The sequence below is a fragment of the Tiliqua scincoides genome, chromosome 1 (assembly GCF_035046505.1).
Source record: "Tiliqua scincoides isolate rTilSci1 chromosome 1, rTilSci1.hap2, whole genome shotgun sequence".
NCBI lineage: Eukaryota > Metazoa > Chordata > Lepidosauria > Squamata > Scincidae > Tiliqua > Tiliqua scincoides.
The window spans coordinates 74,226,578-74,241,960 of record NC_089821.1 but is presented as its reverse complement, the minus strand read 5'-3'; the positions used below and the strand labels follow the sequence as shown (position 1 = coordinate 74,241,960).

Sequence of the window (15,383 nt, the reverse complement as noted above, 5' to 3'; positions counted from 1 at the left end):
ATCCATTGCTTGTTGGGAAATATTCACTGCATGTAGTTACCATCTCTCAGATTCAAGCTCCTTAGAGGAAGTGTGTTATAAAAAATGTGAAAAGTATAAATTAGATCAATAATTTTGTTGTATGGGGGGTGTCAAAAATTAATGGGTTCTGGATGTCAAATGAACTAGCTACACCACTGGATCCCAACAGTTGGGTAAAAGGTCTTCCACCTCCTATATATAAAGCAACTTGATGCTACTGGGTTGGGGAGGGCTCACGACCCATTGACATAACTGTTCATAGCTTCACTTGAAGACAGTAGTGCCAAAAGAAGGAGTACAAGATTTCAAGAATACCTCACTGGTGGAGACAATATACAATCTTTTATCAACTCACCCTGATGGAAGGTGACCGTATATCAGGATGGTAGAGGGGCTTGGTAGGCTTGCCCATCTGCCTTTGCTGTTCGTTCACTTTCTCACGAATTACCGCCAGTTCCTTGCCATTTATCACAGGCTTCATCCTGCCAGCTCCACTCACCACCCCAGTGGCGCCATCCACATGGTTCTCTGCTATGGAGCCTTCCGAATGTTCCTCATTATCTACACAGACAAGAGAGAGGTAAGAAGGAAAAACAACAAGGGACTGTTAGTCATGGGGCCCACAGAATGCGGTTGCTGAGCCCCTGTACCTACAATGAAGGGAAGGAAAGGTTCCCAGAGAAGATGATCACGAGGGGTTCTGGTTGTACTACATGCCAGTGGCATTCTGGCTATACAAAAAATCTCCAAGCAGAGCAGCCAAGAGAAGGGGGTGCTTCTGTTTTGGGGAGAGCCCAGCCTGCGTTTCTTTCTTAAACACACAAACAGCTCCAAATAAGTTGCAGTTTGATTTGTGCAACCAAATTGTGCTTGGTTGCACAAATTGTCCAAGTATTTTAACACATTAATTTTAATCAGAATGTCTGAACCGCAGGAGACAAGTTGGCTAAAGGAACAGAACACTATGTCCCATTTGTGTTATGATACGAAAGGAAAATTATCTCAACATTAAAATTAAATTATCTTTAAAAAAAAACTAAGTGTCTGGCCTTTTAGCGGTGCTCCATTCTTTGTTTATCCCTGTTTTCTGCCCTTTACCAGCAGCTCGGATATAATGGGCCAAATTCATTCCGGACCTGTTGCTCTCAGGCTCCCATGAGCAGCAAAGCAGGATCTCTGCTGAACAAGGCCCACTGGGGCAAAGGGGAGGAGAGGTAAGTGTGGAGAGCAGGTAACTGCCCCATAACGGTTGAAGCATGCAGCAAAGCAAACAAACAACAACAACAAAAAAAAGCAAAAGCAACCAGACAGGAGAACAAGTCAAGCAAGGAATACAAAAAATGTAGATTTAACAAAAGCAAGCTTTGTATTGTTTTATAAACAATCTCAATTATAATGCAACTGACACCAAAGACACATTCCAAAAATGGGAAAAAAAATCCACATAGTTAGCAAAAACAAAGTGACCCACTCTTTGGTTCCAAGGATGAACTTAGTTGTGCAGAGGATGAACTTAGGCTTTGCGGTAGCACACCTACCAACTCTTAGAAAGTCCTGGAAGGTGGAGAAGGGCAGGTCATTCGCTAAAGTCACACCTGAGCACAGACCACTCAGCATTTTTTGTGAAAACATGCATCAGTCTGGAAGAATGCCTCCCCTCTGGTGATTTTTCAGCACTCCTGTGCAAACACATCCTATTCATTTTAACCCCTCTCTTTTGGTGCACCACCCCTCATTTGATCTAGCGACATTATCAAAGAATCAAATCTGATTGGGTGTGGCTGGGAGAAACCATGGGATCAGTTCAGGAAGGAGGGTGGAGGAGAAAAAAAGAACAGTTCCCCCTCCCACATTTTTAAAAGATGAAGGTTCCCAAAAATGGAGTGTTGTTCAGGCCAAATTTCCACTCCATTGCAACTGATAGGTCTGACTTCTTCCTCAAGCCAAACTGTTGAATATTTGATGTACTTCCAGTTACAAAGCCTTTAATGATAGGACTCTCAGAGACAAAAGAGATTATAGAGCAACTCTTGGCATCAATGACCACTTGCAACAGAAGCCAACGAGGTCCAGGCCCGTCACTCTTGAGGGGCCAGGCTCACCAGAGGGCCCACTTTGCTGGGCCAACTCAACTGGTGGTATTTATTGTGCCCAATATGACCATGGAGGAGGAAGAACCATGGAGGAGGAAGGTGCAGGGCTCTGCAGAAACCTGGCACCAACCTGGGCAAGGTTCATGGGGGGAGAAGACATTTACTTATCCTTTACCCATTATTTCTATTCCTTCTGCATCTGAAGATGGTGGTAAGCACTCGGGTCCTAGGTAGTCTGTTGGGTTAGCTCCCTATCACAGTGTCCCATGGGGGAATATTGATGATGATGATGATGATATGCATTGTCATAGTGCTTCAGTGGGTTCAAAGTGCTTAACAGATATTATCTAGATGTGATTCTTACTACAGTCCTGTAAAGGCAAGAATTATTGCCCCCAAATTGCAGCTGGGGAACTGACACCAAGGGGGAATAGCTTGCCTAAGGCTACCCAATGAGTTCAAGGCAAAGGTGAGATTTGAACCAGGGAACTCCTGTAGAAGACCCAATTTGTAGCTTGACCTCTTAGCTCCTAACTTCCCCAATTCTCACCAGTCCCCTCCATCCCAAGACCATGAACCTCTCAGTTCAAGGTCTGGATTCCCCTGAAAAAATCATTCCTTGTTCACACAATCCATAAGACTTAGTCTAAATTAGTCACTGCTGCTCCACTCAGCAGCTTTAGTCAGAGGGAAGTCTTATCACTGCATGACCTTGAAAAATCACCTGATGACCACAGCGCTTCTTGGATGATGGGCTTTGTGCTTTGTTCCCAGTGCTTTAATGGTGCTATGCAAAAGCTGGAGAACTGGATCCAAAGCTTGGTTAAAGAGTCTGGAGAGCCTTCCAGATGAGGGGTACAATATTAACCCCCTTCCATACATTACCATCCACTGTTGTCCAGTCTTTTAAGCACAACTGTGTGAGAAGGGAAGGGATTACTAAGCGGAGAATGAACAGCATGTTCTGATGGGTGGTTGCTTAGCAAGTTTCTCTCATTGTCCTGGAGTGCTGTTGGCACAGGGATGATCCAAAATGGGCATCCAGTAGCCTCCGTTGGCTGCAGTCTTCCCCAGGAAGTGCTTTTCAAGCACTTCAAAAGCACACGGAAACGGCAGCTTGACAATCACTCTTCAGCACGAGCAAGTCCGGCTTTAAGGAGCATGCCCTACTTGCCCATTTGCTCTCTTTCCATCCCTGAAGGTACGTACTGTGGACTGAACAATGCACTCATTATTTCCCATCCTTCCCTGGGCTGGTATGATGCATTCCCTCCCCCATTCATTCACTTTATAGCCTAGAATACGTGTCACAGCCTGATGCGCTATGGCCTGATGCATTACAATCATGGCAGCATTCTTGCAACAATGTTTTCTGACTGCTGCTGCAGTCCTAGGACAGTAAGAATATGGTGCGTTTGGAGAGGGAGGACTCCCTTTTTCTACGGTCTGTTCTAGAGCAGTACAAAGGACACACTGGAGCATCTTCCTATGCCTCATAGTTTTCAAATCTTGTCCTAGCAAGACCCTATAACCCAAGTGTGTGTGTGGGGGGGGGGGGGTGCCATTTTGAGACTTCAGATATCACACCATACCATACCCCTGCCTAGATTTTAGTTAGAGACTGTTTCTGGTTCTAATCCTGGTAGGCAGGCAGTGGCAAATGGCTCTGTTTAATCACTAATTAGACTTGGAAACAATCTTGAACATAAGGGCTTGTTCTTGAGAGAAGTGAAACACTTATGAAGTAGAGTATGAACAGACTGCCTGTCCCTGATCACCAAAGGTCACTTGACATTAAACCAGTGGCCAGGCTATTTAGCACCAGGACCCACTTTTTAGAATGACAATCTGTCAGGACTAACCTGAAGTGATGTCATTAACCTGGAAGCGATGCCCTAGCCAGAAGTTGCAACACTAAGCAGGAAAAATTTTAACACCTCATATGACAAACTCAAAACAATCCATTAAATAATTAAAAGTTTACAATAAGTTTTAAATTTTTTTAAAATAAAGAAAAACTCTCCTAACCCTCCCAAGCAGTTGCTGATCTGTTTTTAAAAAAAATTTCCCAAACATCCCAAAGGCTGCAATTCTATCTACATTTACCCAGGAGTAAGAGGCATTGACCATCATTGTTAAAAGCATATGCATGTTAAAAGTACAGATCTATAACATTTCCCCAGATGCAGCTACATACCATGGTAGCATCAATATTAAAAATAAAATACACATTGAATTGAATGAGGCCTACTTGAAATTGGCTTGTGACCCATCTAGTAGGTCCCAACTCACAGTTTGAGAAACACTACATTAAATCATTCCTAGAAAAAGAAACTGTGCCAGTAATTAATGAGAAACCCACACACAACATAAAAATGTGATTATTTGGGCTTTCTCACTGTCTATCTACATGCAGGGAAGCTATGGCAAAGACATCTTTGGGAGCTCATAATGATCACTGCATGTTATGTAATATGTGAGGTGGCACAAAGTAAGCCCAACCTGCTCTCTCAGAGTAAAGCCTGGGGAGAAGAATTTCATAGCCAAAAGATATGGCTTCTCTCACACGCAGATCCAAGTTAGACATTTATGCCTGTGTATTAGGTCTCCAGCCTACTTCTTCCATCTGCGACATGAACCAGCCGCATGGATCCAAAGAAGTAGGACTAACTGAAGGTATGTGGCCAAATGGAAGAGGAAGGGAAGTTTTGGAACCACATGCCCTGCTCTTATGGGAAAAACCCATAAAAATTCCCTTCTGGTAACTTCCCTAGTCCACCACCAGAGGGCGGGCTAGAAAGTCTACTTGCCATTGATCCTTGCCATGTTTTCTACAAAGACTATTGTACCTGTATATTTTCTCTTTCTCTGACACGTTAACAGCTATCACTTCAATGAAAGTTAGGAACAGACATTCCCATGCCTTTAGCGATATAATTCGACTTCAGGAACCCAGCACAACCGAAAATTTTAAAACTGGTTTTGGGAAGGACAGCATGCCATGCAGCCAGAAGTCTGATTTTCCATTAAAAAAAACTGAAACCAGAGAGGGAAAAAGAATGTCACAAGTAATTCTTTTCTTTTAAGAAAAGAAAAATGCACGCACACACAAACACAAAATAGGGAAATGCTGCCCTCTAGAATGGTGTGCCTATTCATCTTTGATTTAGTCCAGCATTTCTCAACGTTTGTCCCCCAGCATACGACTTCACATGGTTCACCTATTGGAAGTACCATCAGAAGTAACTGGTGATGATGTCATCACCAGTTACTTCTGGGTTGGGAGGCCAGATACAATGCAACAAACCCCAGTAAGAGGTTCAGGATGGAAGGGAGGGTTTTTTTGAGCATGCAAACAGTATGCTTTGTAGCTCTGCCCACCAAGCCGACCTACCACTGTTTGTCACGTCACATCACTGGTCTCTCTGCTGGGCAGCAGGTATCCAGAGGTCCTGCAAGTACCACCAGACACAATCTCAAGTACCAACAGTGGTACCCATACCACAGCTTGAGAAACATTGATTTAGTCCATTCTACTTTCTCAGCCACACTCTCTTCAACTATATGCAGTTAAGTATTATTAGCTTATAAACCACACTGCAGTATTTCCCAGACAAAGGTTATGCCCCCAGGGTGTTATTTTATCTCTTCTCCCCCATCTCATTTTGCATTTTCTTAGTCTGCCTTTTTCTTTGTTTAAGGTCACAAGCAATTATTTGCTATCAGGTTCTCCTCTAATGTTCCATACAGCCAGATCAACCAGGTGCCACTCAGTTTTAGGGCATTCCACTTGTACAAAGCCTTGGGGGAAGCTACCTACTTATGTCAGACTTAAAAAAAATTTAATAACCATTTGTCACTGCTGATAAAATTAAATGAATCATGTCTTTGGAACTCATGTCACAATAAAATGAGCTCTGGTTTCTAGAACAAAAACCTGCCATATTGAGAATGTCAGTTTTCTTTTTTCCTAACACGTTCTTCCATTTTATACTTTTGGAGAAAGATGCTGAAACATAGTATATAATAACACTGTGGGCATAATACCACAAGAGCTCAGAAAAGAAACTGGCGCCTCTTCCAATTTTAGGAAACGGGGTGGGGGGTGGAAGGAGGGTCAAGATCCACCACTGTTTCAAGCACAGCGTTCTTGCAGGAGCATACTTTAATTTAATCCCAAACAAACTCAACTCCCAACAAATCACCCCTATCTGGATTAACCTTCACATTACCACAATTCTCCAAAATCAGTCTTATATATTTTATTAATACATTTTTGTATTAAGATATTGGTCTTATTAGTTTTGGTTTTGATGGAGTTAACTTTCAAGTAGGTATGCTTATGACTGCAGCCTTATTTTACATTTTCAGTTTATGATGCAGCAACAAATCCAGCAACAAATCCAGCAAGGCAGGTCAAAGGCAAGGCAGATTGGAAACAATTGCCCTCTACTGCCACCTACATAGATCAGGAAACCAGCATCACCCTGTCTTAGCACACAGAAGTCCAGTAGATCAGCCCTACCATTAAAAGAGCTCTATCTTTTCAACAGTGAATCCAACTGCAGCTCCAACTTCAGTTTCTGACTGATCAAGCTAAGTAGCAATGGGGAAAGAAGGGAAACTCTGCCCTATAAAAGAGAAAACTATGTGTACCATAATTTCACATCACGGAAGGTAGTCAGAAGAGTACAATGAGAAAGAAAGGGAACAGAGAGAGCATCAGAAAAAGAGATGATGGACATTCATAAGAGCAGCCTTTCTACAATCAACACCAGGGGTGCCCAAACCCCAGACCGGGGGCCACTTGCAGCCCTCGGGGGCTCCCAATCCAGCCCACGGGGAGCCCCCAGTCTCCAATGAGAGTCTGGAGCTCCGGAGATTTGCTGGAGCCTGTGCTGGCCCTGCTCTCAGCGTGAGGACGACTGTTCTACCTCTTACCTTAGCTGTGGAACAAGGGCTCCCTCCACTACTTGCTGTTTCACATCTGTGATGCAGCAGTGGCAGTGAAGGAAAGGCCAGTCTTGCTTTGTGCCAGGCCTTATTCATTCATATAAGTTCCATCTCTAATAAATTCATTTATGTAAATTTATTCAAATTTTAAATGTAAATTAATTTTTTCCCCAGCCCCTGACACAGTGTCAGAGAGATGATGTGGCCCTCCTGCCAAAATGTTTGGACACCCCTGATCTACAACAAAGGACACATCTAAACAGAAAGAAGCCACTGCCCTGATTTCCTCTGTATGAACAAGCTACCACATCACAGCCAGCACCACCAGGTCAATTAGTTTTACCGTCTTTCAACTAAGCCTAGAATCATATTTGCCCCCCCCCCCAATCAGTGTTTAGGGAAGAAGTGAGAGCAAGTTGCTCCAAAACACTTTGTACAGTAAAACAGCAGGATAATGGCAAACAGGTGAATCAAAGCGACCACGTCTATTTTCAGGCTACACATACTTGCCCTCAGACATCTGGAAGTCCTTCAATATATTTATGTATAAAGCACTGTGTCTCTTTGGAACAAGAAGAGCCGTACCCCTGTGGTCCTTCCAACAGAACTCTAATTCCCTTCATCCTTAGGAAAAAGACCCTCAGAGCTATATAAGGAAAGACCTTATTTTCTTTCCTGTTTTTTTTAAAAAGCTAAAGATAAAGCACCATGTTAGCTGAGTGGCAGCAAACCTCTTAAGAGCACAACAATCAAGCTGTCTGCTCTGCTCTAGGTAGTGGAAGCAAAAACTGAAGTATGAGCACCTGCAGCTACTATATAAAATTTCATAGCTCCTAAAAATAAATCTGTACACTTAAAACACACTCACAGGCTTCCAGCAACCTCAGTTAATAAAAAGCTGTATTGTGTTACAGCTGTTGCAGCCACCACAACATCTGCTAGTGTTTCAAAAAGCAGATCCGTCTGGTTCAATTGTACTCTTGAGTTTTACAGCCACTTTATTTCCCTCCCCTGGACAGGTTTATTCTTTTCTTTTCTCAGAGAAACTCCACCCTAGGCAGGAATGAAAAGCTCAAGCCATGCTCATTTCTATGGCCTGAGCCAGACTTTAAAGTCTGCTCCATCTCAGTTCTGAAATAGATCCTAAATAACCTGGCAGGGACTCCTCCAAATCTGTAGAATGTTAACATGCTGACTCAAGCTGGAGTACTCCCCCCCCCCCAGAGAGTCAAAAGGTTTTCCAACCAAGAGCAGAAAATAAAAGGAATCCTACTTACCTTGAAACAATGAACTTTGCTGAGTGAAACAAAATAGGAAAAGCAAAGCCATTTTTAAAAATGATTTTAAAAGGATCTCGGATAGCAAGGATACAGAGGTCTTGCCTGAAGACCGTCTCCAAGTTTCTCTCCCGAGATCCTGGAAAGCTGCTATCAGTCAGAATCACAATACTTCATTAGATGGACCAATGCATTAAAGATAAGGCCACTTCATATAATTATTTCTCACATTTTTATACCACTCTTCCTACAAGGAGCTCAGGGTGATGTACATAGTTCTTCCCATTCTTTTGTCTTCACAACAACCCTGAGAGGTAGCTTAGACCCACAACCCAATCCTAACCCGCACTGGCACGGGGAGGCTGGCTGGCTGGCTTGCCCCGTATCCAACACGGGATTGAGGCTGGAAGTGGCTTAACCTAGGGCAAGGGGAATTGCGTCCCCTTACCCTGGGTAAAGCTGCAGCAGCCCCAATGGAGATACTTGGATCTGCGTCACCTCAAGAGGTGGTGCAGATCTGAGCAGCCCAGAGCTGCCCCAGACTGCCCAGGATGAGGGTTAGGATCCTGGCTCTGCCTCCCGCTCACCCACCGCCAGTCCTCCCCACCCCCAGACTCCTGCACTGGCCTGGCTTAACCAGTGCAGACTCATCTCCTCCACCAACCCAGCAGGGCTTGGGCCAGCTTCCTTCCTCCAAAGGTGGGGAGAAAGTGCTTTATGGCACTTTCGCAACACTCTTCAGCTGGCGCAAAGGACTTGTGCTGGCAAAGGGCGCTCTCTGGATTGCGCCTTGAGAGATAGTGACTGGCCCAAGTTCATCTAGGAAGCTTCATGACTGAGCGGGGATTGGAACCTGGGTCTTCTTCAAATGCTACCTTCTTTTTCCCTCATCATATGCACACACACACACTCCTCCATTAGTCTGCTTTCGCAGCTGAAGTGCTAGCTACAGTTCTCTGCTATCTTATAGAAAACAAATTTTTTTTTTAAAGTTTTTCTTGCTATCTCCGTGTAGCTGAATACAAAGATTTGAATTATGATGCATGAAGACTCAAAACTCATAGTGGAATTCATGCTGGGCAATTTACGTGTAATAACAAATAAAATTGCTACTCTGTAGCACCAAGTAAAGCTTTGCTATCCAGGTGGGTGAGGAAAAGGAGAGACACACATACATGCACAGATGTTGCTGGTACTGCACCCCCTGTGCTTCTGAGATTTTTTGGCCAGTTTTCTACATCTTTATGTGATGGCTACAGGCTTGAAAGCGACAGGAAACAGCTGATTGTGAAACAAGCACCACTTTTTCCTCTTTCTGTCCAACCATTCATGAAAAAGAAAAAAGAAAAAGAAAAAAGACTCCGCTTCAGACACACCACCACTAATGCCAGTGTGTGCAGGACTGCAGACAAAAGCTCCTCACAAAAAAAATCAAAGAAAAAAATGCAGCCTAAAACCACCTCAGTGCTTCTCATTCACTAATGTTATGTATCAATAACCTTCTGTGCTAAGCTGCAATAGAAGGCCCAGTGAGATGTAGAACCATACTTTGTTCTTGCAATTCCAATTTCACACACATCTCTATTACGCTGCTGAAAAGTGCTGCACACCCATTCCTGGGCTCTGGGCCATGACTTCCTCCATTAATAAAAGAAGAAGAAGAAAACCCTGCTCCAAGACTGCTTCCAAATGTCATGCCCTTTACCCAATATGGGAAGGACTCTGGCAGAAGTGGCAGGCGGAGAAAGGGTGCCAGACCACAGGGAGAAGAGCAGGAGCTACTCGCTGCTTGCCTGGTAGAGTGGCTTAGATGTTCAACTAGCCCAAGACAAAGGGTGGCGTGATCAATGGGAAGCGTTCAATAAGCTCATGCAAAATGCCCCGGTTACGACTTGCAACCAGGCCCCAAACCACATTTTGTTACTCAGAGAGTCACAGATCTCTGTGGGAAATTCTTTTTGTCATCAGCCTCATAGCTTTGTCGAGGAACCTGTAAAGCAATGCAGGCTCTCTCTCAAACAAAGCACTAAGAGGATTGCTCAGGTTTTATGAATATCAGCATCTGGTGTAAGCTGAAATGATTAACAAGAGGGCCAAACAACCACGAAACACTTTTTCATGGGATTCTAAAAAATTATTGCAAAAAAGGTAATTCTCATCTCATCTAATATTCCTTCTCTTAGCCCAAACCTTTTCCTTCAACATTTTATTTCCCTTCCACAAGAATACTAGTGGGGTGAAAGACATGCTCACCTCCACTACAAAACAACATGAGCAGCTCTTGAAGAGATCCCCAAGGAGCGGCAGTCCAACCAAACAACAGTGGTGGACACTTGAGAACCTTTCCACTTGCAACTCTGGCTGTAGTGAGGGCACAGTAGAACGGGGTAGAGGTGGCTGCAAAATGTAGCTCTGCTGAGGCATGTTGAATCAGCTCTGTTATTTTTGGCTGCAAACTTCACCTGATAGCATCCCATCATGCAACTTGGTTTCTGCCCAAAGCAGTCAGGGCAAAAAGGACCAATGACATTTCTCAGTTTTCATCAGGTGGCACTTCTGTTGCACAACCCTGTGATATCAAGAGTAGCTGGAACTTTAGTTGGGACTGCTGCAGGGCAGCACTGGGGCGTGCGTGTGTGTGTGTGTGTGTTGAAGCCCCAGGCCCACACACACTTTAACTGCCATCCACACCCCCACTTGCACAAACCCACCACACCCCTAAAAACCACATCACTCCCAGCCAAAATGCAATGTCACAAATATATCAACATTTGTGTTTGTGAATGTGTATAGGATTAGGAATTATTGCCAGTGGATCTGTCATCTTCTCAAAGTAACTTCCAAAGTAATTTGTAAATATAGAAACAGGATATGTTTTAGTGGTTTAAGAAAAGAGGTCTGTGGCCAATTCCCCCATAATCAGAGAACAGAAAAGGTTTCCCACATTATTTGTGTTTTAAATAAATGGCATTCAATGGGTGCACAGCATTTCAAAATCTTTGTTCAAGATGGTGCTTTCATGAGTGGAAAAAAAAAATCACATTTGTCTAGGATGCAACTACATTGTTGTGATGCTGGGAAAATGCAATTCTTCACTGAGATAGCATGTCTGTTGCTACTGTTTCTAAGTGCTGGATGTAGATGAATGAGTGTCAAAGCCCCCTACTTCATAACACCCAGAACTAATGAGAGATCAACTCTTTGCAGAAGATTTGAGATTTAGGTCCATGGACTGTCATGTCTTGTTTTTGGCTTTTCCTCTCCCTAATCAATGAATGGCTTGAAATCATTCATCACAAACTCAGACACAGTTTCCGTAAACTAGGTAGTAAATAAGCCAACATATGAAGAAGCTAATAAAATCAAATGAGATCTGTTGCCACTTGAAATTATAAAGACTCAGACCAACCTACTCTGAACTGAAACTGACACAGGCTGAACTTGCAAAGAGAGACATGTTCATTTTAAAAGCACAGATACCCTGAACAGTGCTTGGACACTGGAGCTACAATTGCTTTTTATTAACCAACGAAGAGCCCGATCCTATGCATTTCTACTCAGAAGCAAGTCCAATTACAGTCAATGGGACTTACTCCCAGGAAAGTGTGGCTAGGATTGCAGCCAAAAACATCCAACTGGTGATGCCACATGCCTGTTCCATAAAAAGTGAGTAAACAAAGGATGGCAATTCTACTGAAGAGGACTAAAATCCCAAGTATTATAATGTAAAAGTATAAAATCATACATATTTTTCCCTTTGTAACCTTCAATTTAAAATAGTTGTACTTTACCACTTTTTATCCACTGGGGCTCCTCAAGGATGCTTAAACCACAGCATAATGCAATATCATTAAGCGTATTATACATCTTAAAAACAACACTGACACACACATCAAAGCCAGACAGGCCAAAAGGACAATCAGCTGCCACCTAACCACAAATGCCATAAAGAGTTTGAGCACAGCATTGAAAATCACTGAAAAATTTTTCTGGGTTCTGCAACTCTGTTGGCAGAGGAGCGGGTCAGCCAATTTGTAACTACAGACAGTTGCCCTAGAAGCAGAGTCGCAGAACCCAGAAGAGTCTCCTGAAAGCTGGAAATGATATCACAAGAGGTGAAGGTTATAGAGGTCAATGTGTCTTGAGAAGAAAAATGTTGAAAATGGCTGCTCTATGGGCTCTTGTTTCACATTTCAATATTGCTGCAATATTGTTTTCATGGTTTAAAAAAAATCTGTCTCTAAACAAAAAGTTGCAAATTTAGCTATTTCTGCTCAGCGTTGCATATACACAACGGGGACCAAGCGTGTACACCTGTGGACTGGACAAAAGTGAATTAAGGTGTCCACAAAGTTTGGAAGAGTTAAAAGACAAAAGAGATTTACTGTTTATGTCTGTAATGCAGCTATACATGGTAATCCACAGGAGCTCTTCCGGCCCTCGATTCCTGTCCTGACTCCCTATGTCACTTGAAAAGGCACTCCTGGTGGCTAGCAAAGCCTTCAGAGTGGCATGCAGCATGATGCAAGGGGTGGCTACTACATGGGGAAATTGGAAAACCCCCTTGTGCACATGAAGACCATGTGGGATCCTAGCGTATGAAATGTAAATATGCAGCAGTGCGCCTTTCCGCTGTTAACAGATTCTTCAGTGGGCCGTGTGCCCTTATAAGTGCTCTGTGTAGTCAGAGGGAAAGGTGGGATATAAATAATTTAAACAAACAAGCAAATCATGAATATTGCCAATACTAACATAATCCAGACCATTTGTCTAATCTACCTGAAATGTGGCAATGAGCATCTGTGCTTATGGTTAAGAACATTTAAATACTAGATATTCAAATGCCAACATGAGAAATAATTGCTGTTGTATCACCACCTCTGCTGAAATGAGGGCTTTAAAATTGTTTTTAAAGAAGAACAAATCTGTCTGCACAGTTTGGCTAACACAACTCGCTAAACCTGAAAATCCATGTCAATCATATTCTCTTTCTATATTCATCACAGCCACAAACGACAATACATGAATGTTGCACTGAAGCTGTGTATCAACTGTCCTTTGAAAAGGATTCCGGGCTGCCAAGTGTTGTTCGTTTTTGATCACTGGAACAATGAACTTTGAAACGTCACCTAACATGCCAAAACTTACATTTTCAAAGAATGACACAGCCCGAAACTGAACAATTACTGAGTTCTATAGAGTAGTGGTTCCCAAACTGTAGGCCAGGATCCACCGGTGGGTTGCAAAACTGACAAGTTGACAGCTGACAAGGGAAGTGTATTGAGCCCTACAGAAACCAAAACAGATCAGCATGTGCATGTTTACGTGTGAGTAGGCAAATGTGCCTTGATCCACTTTGAAGGGCAGGTGGAGTGGAACACATCAGCACCACAAAGGTCCCAATCTATGAATGCAGGCCCCAATATGCTATTGAGAAGCAAGTCCCCCCACTCCAAGCTGACAAGGAAATGTACTGAGCCCTATGGAAAGTAAAATTGAGCCACACATGTGCATTTACTTGTGACTTGGTGAACATGACTTGACTCCTCTCGAAGGCCAGGTGAAAGGGAATACAAGGCCACCAGAAGAGTCCCAATTCAATGAATATGAAGCTCAAACAACACTTCAGAAGATGCCCCCCCCCCCATGGTAAAAGGATAAAAACGGAGGCTGGAGTGACTGGTAAAGGGAAACCTTTTTAGTCTCCTAAAGCTAGATGGTCCCAATAAGAATGCTGCTTTAAGAAGTAGATGCTAAAAAGTTTGGGAACCACTGCTATAGAGCATAGTAATAGTCGTATCCAAGTTGTGAAACCAAACCAGTTTTTTTCCCCTTTCTTGAGAGAGAAGTCTCCAATCCTAACCATACCATTGGAATGTTTCACTAATATAAAACAACTTATTTCTACTTTAAAATGTGTACAAGATCATAGTGTAGGCTTCATGTCAGAGTTTTATGATGATGGCTACTTTCTTTAATTTCCTAATTCTAATCCTCTTTGAATGCAAGACTCACACATTCAACAAGATGCATCAATAGTGATTTTGGAGATCTTTTTGTAAATATTGCCACTTAATTACAAAACCCAATACTATAGACACAAACTTAAATTTCTGAAACCGTATGAGAATCTCAAGCACTCTTTAGAAGTAACATTTTACCCCATGAAATTCGTAAAAAAAGAAAAAGAAAAGAAAAAAACCCTAACATAGCTTAAAACTTATAATAAAAATAAAAAATATACATCCTCAGTGCAAGTTCACTAGCCACACAATCTGTAGCCTAGAAGAGAATCAAGAGCATGATCAACAGTATACCACTGTAAGGATTCTTCCTTTCACTTCTCTGCAACTACTTGTAAAACCTTCCAACCAGACAGTACCACTACAGAGTCCTGGTCTACAGATGCTATGGAATGAAGTCGGATGGGAAATAACGCTTCAAACTGCCAAACTACATGTCATTTGTGGTTCTGTTTAATAGTAGCTGTGGAGACTCAAATCAAAAATGAAACTGTGCTGCACAGGAAGGGCACATTTAATCCTTCTCTTTCATGGAAGAGTCCTGATGAAAATGCTCCCTCCTTAAAGTATTTGCCCCAGAATATTATCTATCACTGGAAGTTTCCCTATCAAATCAAGCAGAGTTTCAGACCTGGGACTGGAATCAGGGGAAGGACATAAATGCCCTCTAAATGTGTTGTTTGACCCTTATGAGGGCCAAACTATGTTTTGGGCAGACAAGTGGGTTCTACAGACAACCCCAGTAACAAGTACTTTAAAAAGCCCCATATGAAATGATGTTCCCATCCCAAATAAGTGGCAGCCAATGAAGCAGAATGTGTGTTTGGCAGGGAAGGAGAGATGGGATGCAACTATGTCATACAAAACATGTATTTGAGAATAGTATTATTAGGGAAATGTAGATGGTGTTGTCCACTTGTCCCCTGTCAGGTGTGTGAAGGTGTATGGGGTTTAAGGGGAATTGGAATTATAAGGAATTATTTAATATATAAGAGGGTGATGGGACAGGTTAGGAT

General features: G+C 42.8%; 1 protein-coding gene across 1 annotated transcript in view; it reads right to left on the bottom strand.

The window, feature by feature from the left end:
• The window catches only part of IGFBP2 (insulin like growth factor binding protein 2), a 71,286-nt gene that overhangs the window by 7,834 nt on the left and 48,069 nt on the right, over window positions 1-15,383 (bottom strand). The window contains exon 2 of the mRNA XM_066621330.1: window positions 377-582. Coding sequence (XP_066477427.1) covers window positions 377-582 — 206 coding nt within the window. The remainder of the gene's footprint in view (window positions 1-376; window positions 583-15,383) is intronic.